General features: G+C 36.8%; 1 protein-coding gene across 1 annotated transcript; it reads left to right on the plus strand.

Annotated features, from left to right (window-relative positions):
• Positions 1 to 1,345: 1,345 nt before the first annotated feature.
• On the plus strand, positions 1,346 to 10,149 carry LOC126820383 (zinc finger protein 236). Its single transcript, XM_050548293.1, has 6 exons — positions 1,346 to 1,368; positions 1,847 to 2,326; positions 3,228 to 5,338; positions 5,676 to 5,824; positions 7,014 to 7,097; positions 9,258 to 10,149. The coding sequence occupies exons 2-6, from the start codon at positions 2,126 to 2,128 to the stop codon at positions 9,461 to 9,463; spliced, it is 2,751 nt and encodes a 916-aa protein (XP_050404250.1). The 5' UTR covers positions 1,346 to 1,368; positions 1,847 to 2,125; the 3' UTR covers positions 9,464 to 10,149.
• Positions 10,150 to 15,616: the final 5,467 nt, after the last annotated feature.

Consider the following 15,616-nt stretch of genomic DNA (forward strand, 5'->3'; position numbering starts at 1 on the left):
AATGCACAGTGTATACTTTCTTTTGGACGTTAGTATATTATAGTGAGAATTGACAGCTCTTTAACTAATCTCCCCAGCACCCACTTTGTTTTCTTTTTAGTTTAGTACAAGGCTGTCTCCTCAAAACATCCATAATTCTCTTGCAAAAACACAATTTGAGTACTGAAACGATTGATCAGCATTTAGTGAGAATATGAGAATATTAATTATTCATCTGATTTCTCCGTTATATTCTTTCCCAACGTCACAATACCTTTGATTTGAAATTATTTTAGATATGATAAATACCCTGTGTTGTGATATTAAATTGAGAGGGGTTGGGTGGACGGATGGTTTAAATCATAAAGTCTGTCATCGAGTCAAGTGGCATCGTTTCCATAAACCCCTTTTACACCACGAAGATTTAGGGTTGCCTGTCCAACGTCCTGCGTTTTCTCTGTGTTCTCTGGTTTCCTCCTCGTGCAAGCTTATTATTGAAATAAAATTTAACCATATGTTAGTCCTGAAATGGCCTGTTTTGTGTCAATGGTCTTCAACTCCTCTCTCTCTCCTTTGAAAATCTATGAAATTTAACCATCTCTCTCTCTCTCTCTCTCTATCTCTCTCTCTCTCTCTCTCTCCCCCACTCTATATCTCTCTCTTTCTCCCTCCAGCCCCTGGGTTCCAAATCTGTTCCCTCTCCCCCCCCCCCCCTCTCTCCTGAATCTCTAATGCAAAATATAAAACCCATTTGATAAATAAATTTTGTGGGTTTTTTGTTTTTCAGATGACTCAGATGAGGATGATGACAAGAAACTGGAGATTGACCTCAGTTTGGTAAAGAAGGAAGTCAGTGATACGGAGCAGACGGATGAACAGGAAGGACAAATATCACAACAACAACCACAGCGCAAAAAATCAAAAAGAGGCCACAAAAAACGTGCCCTGAGAAAAAGTCCCCGTAAACAGAAGAACGATACAGAATCTGAAGAGGAGACTGAGGACGAGAGCGACGATGATTCTGATGACATTCCAAATTCTACAATCGATGACGTTGATTCGCCAACAGACAGGAATCTTGAACTAGAATCCGTTGATGAAGATACGGCAGCCAATTTATTTTATATGATCGCAGCTCATCCGAAAATAAAGGACAGAACTTGTGAATTTTGTGGAGCCGTTAAACCAACACCAGCAGCTTTACAGCGTCATCGTCGTAAACATACGGGCGAAAGACCGTTTGTCTGTCAGGTTAGTAAACTTACAGGCGAAAGACTGTTTGTCACGTTAGTAGGGGTGAAAGACCGTTTTGTCAAGTTAGTAAATTTACTTGTGAAAGACTGAGCTAATGAAGACGGGTATACGGGCGAAAGACCGTTTGTCTGTCAGGTTAGTAAACTTACAGGCGAAAGACTGTTTGTCACGTTAGTAGGGGTGAAAGACCGTTTTGTCAAGTTAGTAAATTTACTTGTGAAAGACTGAGCTAATGAAGACGGGTATACGTCATGCATTAGGCTATTAGAGAAATTTGCTTGAACAGCGGTGTCTCCGTCTGCTCTTGATCAAAGTCCAACCATCATTGGTTCTTTTACATGTACGCCAATGTGCACATGGCTTATAGAGAAATGGAGTTTAACGTCCACTCGACACAAATTAGGTCATTTCAGGACTAACATATGGTTCAATTTTATTTCAATAATTCGCTTGCACTTAAGGATCTTTAGCAGTGGGTTGAAACTGGAGGACCTGGAGAAAACCCACGAGGTTGGACAGGCGACCATACTCCTTGTCCCGTTCAACCGGGGAATGACAGATCTAATGATATAAAATGAATTTGATGTTAAAATTAGCAAGTTTTATTTTCCAGGGTTGTGGTAAAGCTTATAAAGCGAAGAGAAGTTTACAATTACATCAACTAACATATCATCCAGATCTGGTAGAGAAACAAAAACAGCAGACGTCGTTACGAGCCGAACAAATCATCCATAAAACTCCCATAAATCCAGATACCAACTCTTTATTATTGGAGGCGTTAAAATCTCGGGCTATTCACACAGACGACGTTCAGCCTCCTCAGGGTGAGAAGACAACTACCTCAGATGAAACTGTTGCGGAAAGCGCTGCGAGTAAAAAAACAGACAATAGTATGATGATAGCCCTATTAAACGCCGGACAGTTTAACAATAAAACAGTGGTCAACGGGGTGGAGGAGAAGAAGACGGCGACCAGTATGGACGACATATATTCTGATCGTGTGTGTAGGTTTTGTGGTAAATATTTTGGTAAACCCAGCGAGTTGAAAAGGCATCAGTTGGTGCACACAGGAGAACGTCCCTACAAATGTGAGGTAAGTACTGTATTTAAATTGATAATTTGGATACATCAGACAAAAAGCTCCAATTACCACAATCCCATTTCTTATTTATCCGGTTGTACGTGACAAGGAGTAGGGTCGCCTGTCCAACCTCGTGGGTTTTCTCCGTGTCCTCCGGTTTCCTCCCACTGCTAAAGACCCCTACGCGCAAGCGAATTATTGAAATAAAATTAAACCATATGTTAGTCCCGAAATGACCTAGTTTGTGTCGAGTGGACGTTAAACCCAATTTCTCTCTCTCTCCCTCTTATTTATCCGGTACCTGTTACCTAGTGCCTAACATTTTGTCAGGTTAAAAACTAAAACCATTTTGTCTTGGCCTACATATAAAACCGTGGTAACAGGTAGAGCAGGGCTATTCCAATTAAAACATTTTGTTAGATCAGGAATTGGTCCCAAAGCTCTATACATCATCTTGTTGTTTTTTAGGGTTGCCGATATTCTTTATCAGGCCGAAGCCCCACCAATTCAAGTACGATCAACATGAAACTTGACATGCTTGTTTCTCCAACAAATGTGGATCGATTGATGGGGTTGATTTTTCGATATGTCACAAATCCAAGATGTCAAGGATGATGTCATGGTGGGTTCCTGGCCCCTATATTACTTCGCCTGTCTAGCCTCGTGGGTTTTCTCCGAGTCCTCCAGTGTCCTCCCACTGCTAAAGACCCTTATGCACAAACAAATTATTGAAGTAGAATTGATCCATGTTAGTCCCAAAATGACCCAGTTTGTGTCAAGAGAAGGTTAGACTCTCTATCTATCTCTCTCTCCATATATAATATTACTTGTTTCTGAATGAGTTTCCAAGTTGGAACAGAACAGTAGGACGTTAAACCTGTTTCATTTAATTAATTTTTTTTTTTTTTTTTAGTTATGTGGTAAGGCCTTTAAGGCCAAAGGTAGCATGTTGTATCATCAAAAGGCAGCCCACGATGTCGATATAGAACTTAGCGATGGACTAGAAGAGCGATACCTCAAGTTAAAAAGTCGCGCATTGATGAAATCGTTGTTCGTCAAAGATCGGCTGCTAGAAAAAGAGCGAGCTATAACTGCTGAACATTCTCACATTGATTTATTAAATACCAAAGACATTAAAAAAGAGATCGATTCTACATTCCAGCTTTCAGCAAACATTCACACCGACAAATATTTACGTGCGGGATACGCCAGTCAATTTAGTCCTGGAATCGGACGACAGTTTTCTCACGGTAGTGACACGTCACCAAGTAACGATAAGGGAATGGATTGCGATGGCCCAGAACTAGGGATGAATGAACATGGTGGATATAGACTCGATCGAATGACAATCAAAAATGAAACAGTTGTTGTTACACGTATCGATGGTGTAAACAAAGAAACGGGGAAAGATACCTCCGTGTATAAATGCTACATCTGTAAAAAACTTTTCCCGACTTTAAGCAAAATCCAGTGTCACATGTCCATGCACTTTGACCTTGAACTTACAACCTATCAATGCCAATCGTGTGACGAATCTTTTGATTCGAAAGTAAAGATGATGGAACACGCTAAAATCCATCAAACAGTCGAACCCGTCGTCATGAGCGACGAAGACATGGACAATGAATCAGAACACGAAAAGGAGAGTGTCGACGAGAACTCAAATAACTCCACCCACCACAAATTGACAAATGAAAATGGTCGTAAGAAATTTTTTGTTAATTATATGACCGGGTTGTATGAATGTCGATATTGTCGGAAATCCTTTTCTCGGGAATTTCTGCTTCAGAGACACGAAAAGATTCACACGGGACAAAAAGGGATTTATTGTAAGGAGTGCGGTAAGGGCTTTACGGAACCCATGACCTTACATCAACATCTGGAACAATTTCACGGAATTCCCAGTAAATCGTCCGTTCTCGTTATCCAGAATAACCACGAAAATTCCAACAGCAGCCACAAATCACAAGATGAAGGAAGGAAGATTGAAATGGAAAAAGGGAAGGATGAAATGAAAGGAGGGAAGGATGAAATGGATAGAGTGAAGGAAGAAGTGAAAAGAGAGAAGGATGAAATGGAAAGAGAAGAGCAAATTGACCTTGATGAAATTAAACAAGAGCCAACAGAAACTACCCAGGAAGACGAGAAAACCTCAAGTCAAACAGAGAAAGAACCTCAAAAACGTGATTTTGAAACGGCCAGACAGTTGCTTGAAAAAGAGGGGTACCGGGAGGAAATCACTGTCGTCATGCCTGCAGAACCCCCAGCAGACCAACTTCAAGGGAATACATCAGATTCAGGAAATTCCAATGCACCGTCAGAACATTCTATGTCTGACACCGAAATAGATGATGGAGCAGAAATCAAAAAGGCACCCAAAAGATCGCTGATGTCGTTTTGTAAAGATGGTCCTCAAGCGAAGTCTCGACGAAAAGCTGCTCAGCCAACCAAAATAGAGAACACAGATGATGAAGATGCTAGCAGCGTTAAACTTGAAGTGAAGGAAGAAACCATAGACGATGTTGAACCAGCGATGTCGATCAGTTCAACTGCTGTTTTAGCGGCAGCAGCTTATTCTACAAGCACCATGGTTGCGCTTAATCCTCTCTTATTGGCAAGTTCTATTGCCGCGGCAACATCTAACCATGGAGTCAACCGCTTCATTCGTGCTCTGCCTGCTTCGGGACTCATTGAAGACTCAGATCAAACGATTCCAGTAAGTCTGCCGATCTCTATACAGGTTCCGGGGGAAGGTCAGACAACTTCCAAGGCATCACCTCCGAGCATGACCTCCACTACGAGTAAATCTTTCTCGTCTCCCGTGGAGCAAGATGGGTTGTTTGGATTCCCCCGAGTTCAGTGGAACCCTAATTCATCGAGTGAAAGTGGTGGATCAAGTTCAGGGGGATCAGGTTGTGAAGGGAAGGGGGGTAGAAGAACCAACTGGCATCATTCCACACCAGAAGATTTGGCCGTTTCCACAGATGGAAGAAAAGTTACATCTCTTTCTAGAACACATTCCAGGTAGAATAAAATTCTTTACCATTCTTTAACATACATATTCCAGGTAGACATTCTTTAACATACACATTCCAGGTACATGTAGAATAACATTCTTTAACATACACATTCCAGGTACATGTAGAAAAACATTCTTTAACATGTAGAGGGGTTGGGGTGGCCTAGTGGTTTAATGCATGCACGTAAAATCATAAGGTCTGCCATTGAGTCAAGTGGCTAGGTTTTGTTTCCCTGCTTGTACATGACCTCACGGCCCTCGTTCTGTTTCAATATATTACTTAATGTCTCGCTCTCTACCAATAAACAATACATAATATTTTCTATATTTGTATATTTGCAGACTACATGTTGTGAATCAGCCCGTTAATCGCGATAATTTATGTAAGCCGATAGTTTTACCAGATGGTCGTTATGTCTACAGATGTGACGTGTGCAGTAAGGACTTCCTGTCCTTCTCAGACGTAAACAGACACATGGACTTTCATGAAGGTAAATATATAACAATTATACTATCGATCATTAAGGACAATTATACTATCGATCATTAGGGACAGTTATACTATCGATCATTAAGGACAGTTATACTATCAAATCACCAAGGGCAATTATACTATCGATCACTAAAGGCAATTATACTATTGATCACTGAGGACAATTATACTATTGATCACTAAGGGCAATTATACTATGATCACTAAGGGCAATTATACTATCGATCACTAAGGGCAATTATACTATTGATCACTAAGGGCAATTATACTATGATCACTAAGGGCAATTATACTATCGATCACTAAGGGCAATTATACTATCGATCACTAAGGGCAATTATACTATCGATCACTAAGGACAATTATACTATCGATCACTAAGGACAATTATACTATCAATCACTAAGGGCAATTATACTATCGATTACTAAGGGCAATTATACTATTGATCACTAAGGGCAATTATACTATCGATCACTAAGAGCAATTAAAATTTATGAAGTAAATATACATCCATCAATCACAAAGAACAATTAATATCTGTAAGTTCATAAATACAGAATGAATTGAAATAGGGCTTGTATATATGTAATAACCTGGCTAGTGAAGACAGGCATATATCGTACAGTGTGCTATGAGGGGAATATTTTACCCAGACAGCAGCGCTACAGCCTACTCTTACATTGATTTAGGACTGTTAGGGAGTGTATAACTTGCGACCATTGGTACATGTATCTGTACATACCAGACCTCCTAACCATACAGTCTCATATATGACACCCACTGCTACTTACAGCCAAGTGAGAAGTGGTGTTTAGAGAGAATAAACACACTCTGCCTTCACGAAACACCATTTGTTCAATCCGCTAATATGGGTCTAAATTTTAAATACAATCTATCAATCTAAAGAGGACTGCACTATAAGTTTCAAATTACTCTTCATTAAGTCGATAACTATGGTAACACTGTCATTTGCTTGGTTCTAAAGTCGATAACTATGGTAATGCTGTCATTTGCTTGGTTCTAAATTTGATAACTATGGTAACTCTGTCAGTTGCTTAGATCTAAAGTCGACAACTATGGTAATGCTGTCAGTTGTTTGATCTAAAATCAATAACTACATGGTAACGCTTGGTTCTGATCAACTTGTTGTTGAATCTAATAAAGATAATGTTGTTTTTTTTAAGATATTCGTCCGTATAAATGTGGTTTTTGTGATTATTATGCTCGGACCAATTCTCAACTTAAAGTTCATATGATGAGGCACCAAGGTAAGTACTTTACATCTTCTTAAATTTATGTGTCTTCAAATCTTGTAAATGCCCCATCGTACAGTTTTTCTTGTTCAGTACAAATTTGTCCATTCCTCTATCTTTTGCACCAACCCTTCTGCTATTCATTGAGGGAGGTGTGTTCTAATGCACACTGATCTGCAATGAATATTCATTAGGCCACTACAATCACTGATGAGGATGACATCGATGCGCCTTAATGAGTCACAAATATTAACTTTTTTCCTCGACAAATTAAATTCTAAAACATTTTTTTTATGTACAGTAGAATCTGTATGAGCAGCCACTCCTATTCAGCAAAATCTCCTTGTAAGCAGTCACGATAAATTCCCCCTGTAAAAATTCTGTTGTTTCATCTCTTTATTCAACGGTCACTCCTCTAACGCGACCAGCGGTCACTATTTTACTAATAAATTCAACAAAACATCGCCCATTCAACGGCCATTGTTGAATGATACCATCTTGTCGTTCTTTGTAACCCCCCCGCTAATCCCGTGAGTAGTAGTTAATTAACTGGACCCAACTGATCAGGTAAAATGAAATGTAAAAATAAAAAACAATCAACCCGGGATATCTGTTAATTAATCTTTTGTTTTATTAAACGACTAGCCTGATCATTGTTTTCACGCATAACGACACATTATTTGATACTGATTGAATAAAATAAAAGTACCGAGTTTTGTCACGATCATCATCTCTTTTCCATTGTCACCTTGTTGTTAAACAGACGTTTTAGCACCTCCTATAATATCACATACAGAGTTACACCCCCTGTAAATAGGTGATAAAATCAGCGATGGTTTTTTGTTCATGTGCTTTTTTGATAAAATAAAATTAATTCATCGATTTTCTTCACAAAAATGGATAAATATTATTGAATGCATCACAATGGTAGACAGTAGTATCGAAGGTTGGTACAAAATGACAAGTTTACAGAAGTTATGTCCGAGATAGATTTGAGTAAAGAATTTTCGTTCGGCGCAAGATTCAGCGACGGTCAAATTTACCGATGCAAGTATTGATGTTCGCTTCCAATGCATCCAAGCGTAATATTTAATTTATGTCAGCACAAAAAGCACCGAGATTTTATTAAGAGGCCACTCCCGTTAAGCGGTCAGTTGTGAAAATTCCCTTGGGTGGCTGTTTAAAGCAGATTCTACTGTATTAGAAAAATAAATAAAGCTGTTTGAACTATTTGTAGGTTAAAATTATTTCCTATTTAGTGTAAATGGGTATTAAAATAAGTAAAAGACACCATTCTGCTTATGTACACAATCCACGCGCCATTGAGCCAATTATTGACGCCATGTGTTGAGGGCAGTTATCTTTGCAGAGATATTAGAAGACTTCCGTAATCTTCTGTGAAACAGGTTGTGTCAAATGACTTAACATGTGCACATTAAATCATAAGGTCTGTCATTGAGTCAAGTGCCGTGGTTTCGATTCCCTGCTTGTACGTGATAAGGAGTAGGGCTGCCTGTCCAGCTTTGTGGGTTTATTCCTGGTCCTCTGGTTTCCTCCCACTGCTAAAGACCCCTACGCACAAGTGAATTATTGAAATGAAATTGAACCATGTAAGTCCCAAAATGACCCCTAAATAACATACTTGAGTTTTGTCCTTAAGGGCGTTGAGTAATCTAAGATACGCACTAAATTATGATAAATAAAGTTGGTATTTTTTTGGTGATTAATTGTCATATCTTACGAACAAAACTTACAGATTTAAAATGTGCCTTTTAGATTACTCGATGCCCTTAAATGACATTTAGAAGTAGAGGTATAATATATTTATAAAAACACAACTTTAAAGATTTATTACTTCTTGGTTTATTACATGTAGGCTTCATGAGACCGGGGTGCGCCGTCTCAATGCCCATAAGAGTCTATGGGGCCCATGAATGTCAAAAATCAAAATTAAAATGGGCAATTAGGCATGAATTTTTTATTGTTACTTTGAAGCTTTTATTAACAAAAGTTTCAGTTTATCGCAATCTGATAGTCAATCATTTAGATATGACTAGTGTTGGAAAGGAGGGGAAGGGGAGGGGGGCAAAAAATGTCTCGCCCAGCACCTTTTCTTTCCCTATCTTACAGGTATTTTCATCAAGCAATGTAAGAGTAATGATTTTTGTTTTTCAGGTATTCGTGAATTCTGCTGTAAGCTATGTAACTATAAAGGTGTCACCCAATCAGATTTAAATCGTCACACGAAATCACAGATACATATGTTGAAAGCTCGTAACGAATGTCAACATTGTGGCGAGGGTTTCGTTACAAAGAATAACCTGGATAAACACGTGGACAGTAACTGCTCATTAAAAGGTCATCCATTGGGTAAATTATAATCAATATTCACACGATCGCGACCTTTGACCCATTTCATTTACAATATAGTCAGTTTCATGTATCCAATTATTATGATATACATTAGTCTGTTTCATATATCCAGTTCATTATCCATTTTATAGCAAAGGTTGTAATGATATGCATCCATAATCAACATATAGTCTGTTTCATAATTCTGATTTGTAATCCAAATCCAGGGTTTGTTTCATAATTCTGATTTGTAATCCAAATCCAGGGTTTGTTTCATAATTCTGATTTGTAATCCAAATCCTGGATTTTAGTTTCTGTTGTATTGGCCTGTTTTGACTGACTGGTAGTGAAACTGACCAGTTGGAGAATAAACTTGTACTTATCTATTTACAAACAATCTGATTAAAACACAGATCCTATTTCGTTTCGTTTTTAATAGTTCAAAATTTTGTTTTGCTTGTCTGTACTACACTAGGATCTGGAAGAGTTGTTTTATTACCGACGTTCTGGTTGAAGTGAGGGATTAGCCAATGAAACGACGAGTTCTTGGCGTGCGATGCATGGAACTGTTGGTAAACCACCAGAAACGTCAACACTAATTGATTAATCAATGTCTGACGTCATAAGGTCAAAAGCCCTCGTACGATCCCTGATGCAACCTTTCACTTCAACTGGTCAGATCTTCATGTAGTGTAGACGATCGAAAGTATAAAAATACGAAACGAAATATCGATCTGTATTGTAATCAGATTGATTGATGTATTTCTTTAATCAATGTACAGCCTCATAATGAATTATATTACACTGTATATCGTGTCACCAGACTCGATGTACATATAATGTTAAATTCAGAATTCATTATCCGTATGTGTATACATCGGAAACATTTCACATCCCATCCACGTCATTCAATCATAATTCCTTCAATATTTTATGATTTAAAAATAAAAATACATTTATCAACAATCAACCAATGAAGTTGTTTATCCAGTCGTATAATCATGTATATTGTCTAAACTCTCATCATATAGTCATATATTTTAGTTTTTAATCTTACGGTTGTATTATTACTTATAGTTTTTAATCATTCAGATATTTAAACAAAATTAGTCAGAAATTGTACAATGTAAATGAATTTATAGGGTTTTTTTAAATGATTCAGATTTTTAAGCAAAATTAGTTAGAATTGTAACCTAAAAATGAATTTTTAGTTTTATTACTAAATAGAAGTATTTGATTATGTGATCGGCTCTGCGCTCAATAGAATCAAATGCCAAGTTAAGTTAAAAACCGCTTGTAGCTAACCATAGTTCAGTAAACCATTACCATGCTTCTCATGGCAAACATTACCAAGCTAATGATCTGCTGAACACAAGCCGAATAAAATCTAATCACTGTTTTTAATCAGGCCATTTCTAGATTTTAGTTTTCACAAATTGAGTAGAAAATCTTTTATTACATCATTTAATGAAATTTATCAATGTCCTAATCCAATCAATTCAATATATGTGTGACTTAATTGTATTGTACACCCGCTTCCTCCGAGGTGATATCGCAGACAAATCAATATCTTCATATTCTCCAAATATCACAAAAATTATGAAAATTACAGAAATTTTCCACAGAGCAGGTACGGGACAATTATTATTAACTATAAGCTGACAATAAACTTCCTGGACGTCTCTTTCTCCCTAGCTATGGTATATTATCAGTATTATGAATTTTATCAAAATGATTTTTGGGGAGTTGTACGAAGTTTAACTAGTCTCTTAAATTTTCTTTATTCCGGATGGCCCCTTTGTCTGGCACAGTTAGCCTTATAGCACACTGAGGGGGTTGGATGGCCGAATGGTTAGCATGCGCTCTCTCTCTCTCTCTCTCTATAATTCTCTCAAACCTTCTGGGTTTTCTCCAGGTCCTCCGGTTTCCTCCTATTGCTAAAGACCCATACGCGCAAGTGAATTATTGATGTAAAATTGAACCATGTGTTAGTCCAAAAATGACCTGGTTTGTGTCGAGTGAATGTTAAACCTCTCTCCTCTCTGTCTCCCTCTCCCTCTCCCTCTCCCCAACCTTGTGGGTTTTCTCCAGCTTCCTCCCACTGTATAAGCTAGGGATTGAAAGCACGCCATTTTATGCGGTGCGAAACGGAATCTAGATGTAAATATAATATTGTTGGTAATCTGCTATACTGTAATCTGTTGATAAAAACAAATATTGTGATGCATTAAGATCCCAATCAATAAATAACACCCGGTCATAGGGTTACCACCTCATTGTCAAAACTATGGGCCTTATCATTTGGTCCATGGTCAAAGTAACGGGCCTTATAATAGGGTCCATGGTCAAAGTAATGGGCCTTAATACAACAGGGTCCGTGATCAAAGTAATAGGCCTTAATACAATAGGGTCCCTGGTCAAAGTAATGGGCCTTATGATAATAGGGTCCATGGTCAAAATAATGGGCCTTATAATAGGGTCCATGATCAAAGTAACGGGCCTTAATACAATAGGATCCATGGTCAAAGTAATGGGCCTTATTATAATAGGATCCATGGTCAAAGTAATGGGCCTTATAATAATAGGGTCCATGGTCAAAGTAATAGGCCTTATGATAATAGGGTCCTTGGTCAAAATAATGGGCCTTATAATAGGGTCCATGATCAAAGTAATGGTCCTTGTTACAATAGGGTCCATAATCAATGTAATGGGCCTTATTATAATAGGGTCCATGGTCAAAGTAATGGGCCTTATGATAATAGGGTCCATGGTCAAAATAATGGGCCTTATAATAGGGTCCATGGTCAGAGTATAGTTATTCCAATCTCTTTTTCTGCGATTATTTTAGAAATGATTTATTCTGATTTATACTAATATACTTGTTTTCATCGTCTGCTTTCACACCTAGTGGTGGGGCAGAAAGGACAGAGAAACGAATCCTTAGAAAATTGACTTTTTAGGGTTCAGCTACCAAAGTTAGATTATATATTAATTTGCATGTATTCTATGACCTTTGACCTGTTGTTGTTTTTTGATTGGTTAGTTTGTTATATTGTTAGCGAATCATGTGATAATATAAATGGCTTGTGATTGGTTGGTGATAAGTAGAAGTGTTGTATAATATTGTTGGTTTATGAAGGCCAGGGTACACTATGAGATTTTCGCGTTTGAACAGCATTGCGAATATTTTAGCAGCATTTCCCCAGATCTCCCATTGTGTCTGTATCTTCAACTATTTTCATAGTGGTGCAGGACGAGAGGGACTGACGAGGGAAAAAAGAATCTAGTCGTTTAGATGGGATGGAAAACCGAGGTTCCCCTTTGTACACAGAATTTGATGATGGTGCAAAATATCCCTCAAAACACACTGCTTGGTGTATATCTATCTTCATTAGCCCGCGGGGGGGGGTGGTGGGGTGGGGGGGGGTAGATGGCTAAATGGTTAGCATGCGCGCGCTGTATCATAAAGTCTTGTCATTGAGTCGACTTGCATGGTTTCGATTCCCCGGTTGTATGTGACAAGGAGTAGGGTCCAACCCTCGTGGGTTTTCTCCGGGTCCTCTGGTTTCCTCCCACTGCTAAAGGCCCCTACGCGCAAGCGAATTATTGAAATTGAACAATATGTTAGTCCTGAAGTGACTTAGTTTGTGTCGAGAGTGGACGTTAAACCACATTTCTCTCTCTCTCTCTCTCTCTCTCTCTCTCATTAGCCCAGTTGGTGCAGAAAATAGAATGTTAAACCCTGTTTTATTTTTAGATAGTGGACAGAATTTATTGTTTATTAAGAAATCTCAATGTTGTCGCAAAAATACCCTAGTGTACCCTGGTCTACATATTGTATGTTTATAGTTTGTGGGTTTTACGTAACACGACAATCAAACATGGCATTCACCATTATCTCGTGTTCTGCATTAATATAGGTAAAATATTGTACTTAATTGAAAAGTTGTTGAATTTTAGTAACGAGTTTAATTAGCCAACCGAAAATAACCATGTGACAAATTTAAGATCATTAAAGTAATTACTGTTGATTAGTGAGTGTCATTTACTTAAAAAAGACGAGAAATTTCCTAGTTTTAATATCGCTTATTAACAAACAGTAGTCCATATTATTGTAACATGTGTGTTTTATGTTCAGTTACTTTAAGATCATTGAAACAGTTGACTAATACATTACAGTTATATTGCTATGTAACTATGTTAATATCTTATACAATTTAACTGCTGCCTTGGTTAGGTTCTCGTAAATATTATCATATGCATGTCGTAATTTCACGGATGGATTCAAATGGAGGTGGCTGCTCCCTTGCACTTCCTTCTCATTCTGTGTCTATGTAACCATAAATTAATTGACCCCTTTAGGATTGTATTCAGTAACTGCATAGAGCAATAACACATATTGATGGAGAAACAATAACTGATTAATTTGGCTGACGTTTCCAACTGGCTTGAAAATATTTAAACAACACTTTTTAAAACGTCGCCTATATTTATTAGTAATTTTTCCTCCAGAAATGTGTTATATTTCATCTGTGATTTTTAATTGGATGTTTGTTTAATGAAATCAAAGACCAATCAAAGGACATGGCCCAATCAAACCTGTAGATTACCTGTAGTTTACCTGTAATTAATGAAATGCAATCTATTGATCAGGTTTCAGACCACTGACTCGTGAATCATAAATTGAATCCCAAATGAATTATTTGTATATATGTTAAAAAGTTTTGTTTTAAATTTGTAAAGAAAAACGATGTGTTTTTTAAAAGAAAGATTTATTTCCTGTTAAAATGTTGTTAGAAAAATATAAATTTTATTAGACAAGAAAGAACTCTTCTTGAATTGTATATTTTGAACTTTGTGTTTTTAAAATAATTTTAATAAGACTGTTACAGATGACTCTATTATTCAGAAATCTGATTTTGATTTTTTTTAAAGAATTTTTAAAATGATATTTTATTATATATGTTATACTGTTGTTTCACCATTCCAAATTTTAACTTTATTATTTTAATTTCTTTGAATTTTCACAATTTTTGTACACATTTTTAATCAGAAATCTGTTTATTGATGACAAGGGTCCCATTACCCTCAGTGCATGTAAGATTTACATTAATGCAAATCACACATTTTATGTTTTAGGGACTGTGGCATGACGTTTGGTTTCAATTCTGTTTATTTGGAATGTACCCCAGCCCGCTATAGATAACCAGGCCTCAAGTTCACAAAGCATTCTCAGGCTTAAGTTAAGAATTTACTCAACTTTCAATCACTGTTTATGAGAAATATTTTTGATCCAGAAACCCAAAACTTTGCACGTAGTTTCTTATTGATGTATTTGATACATTAAAACAACAAAAGTTTTATAAATGGCTATATTTTACTTAAAGTAAGGCAATAATTTTGAGTAAATTTTTAACTTAAGTCTGAGAATGCTTTGTGAACTCGGAAGCCAGGTCACTGCCCTAAACTGGCTGTAACAATTGGTTTGTAATAGTTATAAAATAGAACCATTTTAACAGACGTTCATTGTTAACCCTTTATACTTCGTCATTATTTCACACATTCTGGTTTTACATTAATCTCAGATAATTAACAAATTGAATTTTATCGCATTTTAAATTTGAATTATTTTTATCCACAGATTGTTAACCCCTTGGTTTCAAAACCTCACCATGAATTTGTTATCTTCTCTGATTGCAGATCAATCTGTTATATTTTTCTGTTCACTTACCAAAGATGTTGTTATAGCTTAATAGAATTTTATTCACCTTATTCTTTCTTTTATTTGTCAAAAAACAAAAAAAATAGAATTCTATGCATGTTATTTTGTTTCTTTTGTCTTAAAACCAAAATACAAATAAAACTTTTTTTAAAATCTTTGTTTAAATAAAACGATAAAATAGTTTTTAGTTGAAACCGATAAATTTGTAAAATGAAGCATATTTGAATTAAATATATCTGTATTATTGTTTTCAATATAAAACCCATGAAATATTAACTTTAAGACAAAGTCATTCTTTAATTAATTAACTACATGTAACTCTTAATTATATATTAAGCCACAGTATTTAGTGGGTTTGCCAGGAAACATATCCCATGCCTAACATATAATGGTTGTACTGTAAACTGGCAATTTTGACAACTGGGTTGTTTTCACTGGATATCAACATTATAGTGAAGCC

Source organism: Patella vulgata, chromosome 5, assembly GCF_932274485.2.
Source record: "Patella vulgata chromosome 5, xgPatVulg1.2, whole genome shotgun sequence".
Classification (NCBI taxonomy): domain Eukaryota; kingdom Metazoa; phylum Mollusca; class Gastropoda; family Patellidae; genus Patella; species Patella vulgata.

Excerpts from the sequence above, each read along its gene's own strand:
- LOC126820383 (XM_050548293.1), top strand. The coding sequence starts at position 2,126 with ATGATGATAGCCCTATTAAACGCCGGACAGTTTAACAATAAAACAGTG. Across the intron at positions 5,825-7,013 it reads ACACATGGACTTTCATGAAG|ATATTCGTCCGTATAAATGT; the intron begins GTAAATATATAA and ends GTTTTTTTTAAG. Across the intron at positions 7,098-9,257 it reads TCATATGATGAGGCACCAAG|GTATTCGTGAATTCTGCTGT; the intron begins GTAAGTACTTTA and ends TTTGTTTTTCAG.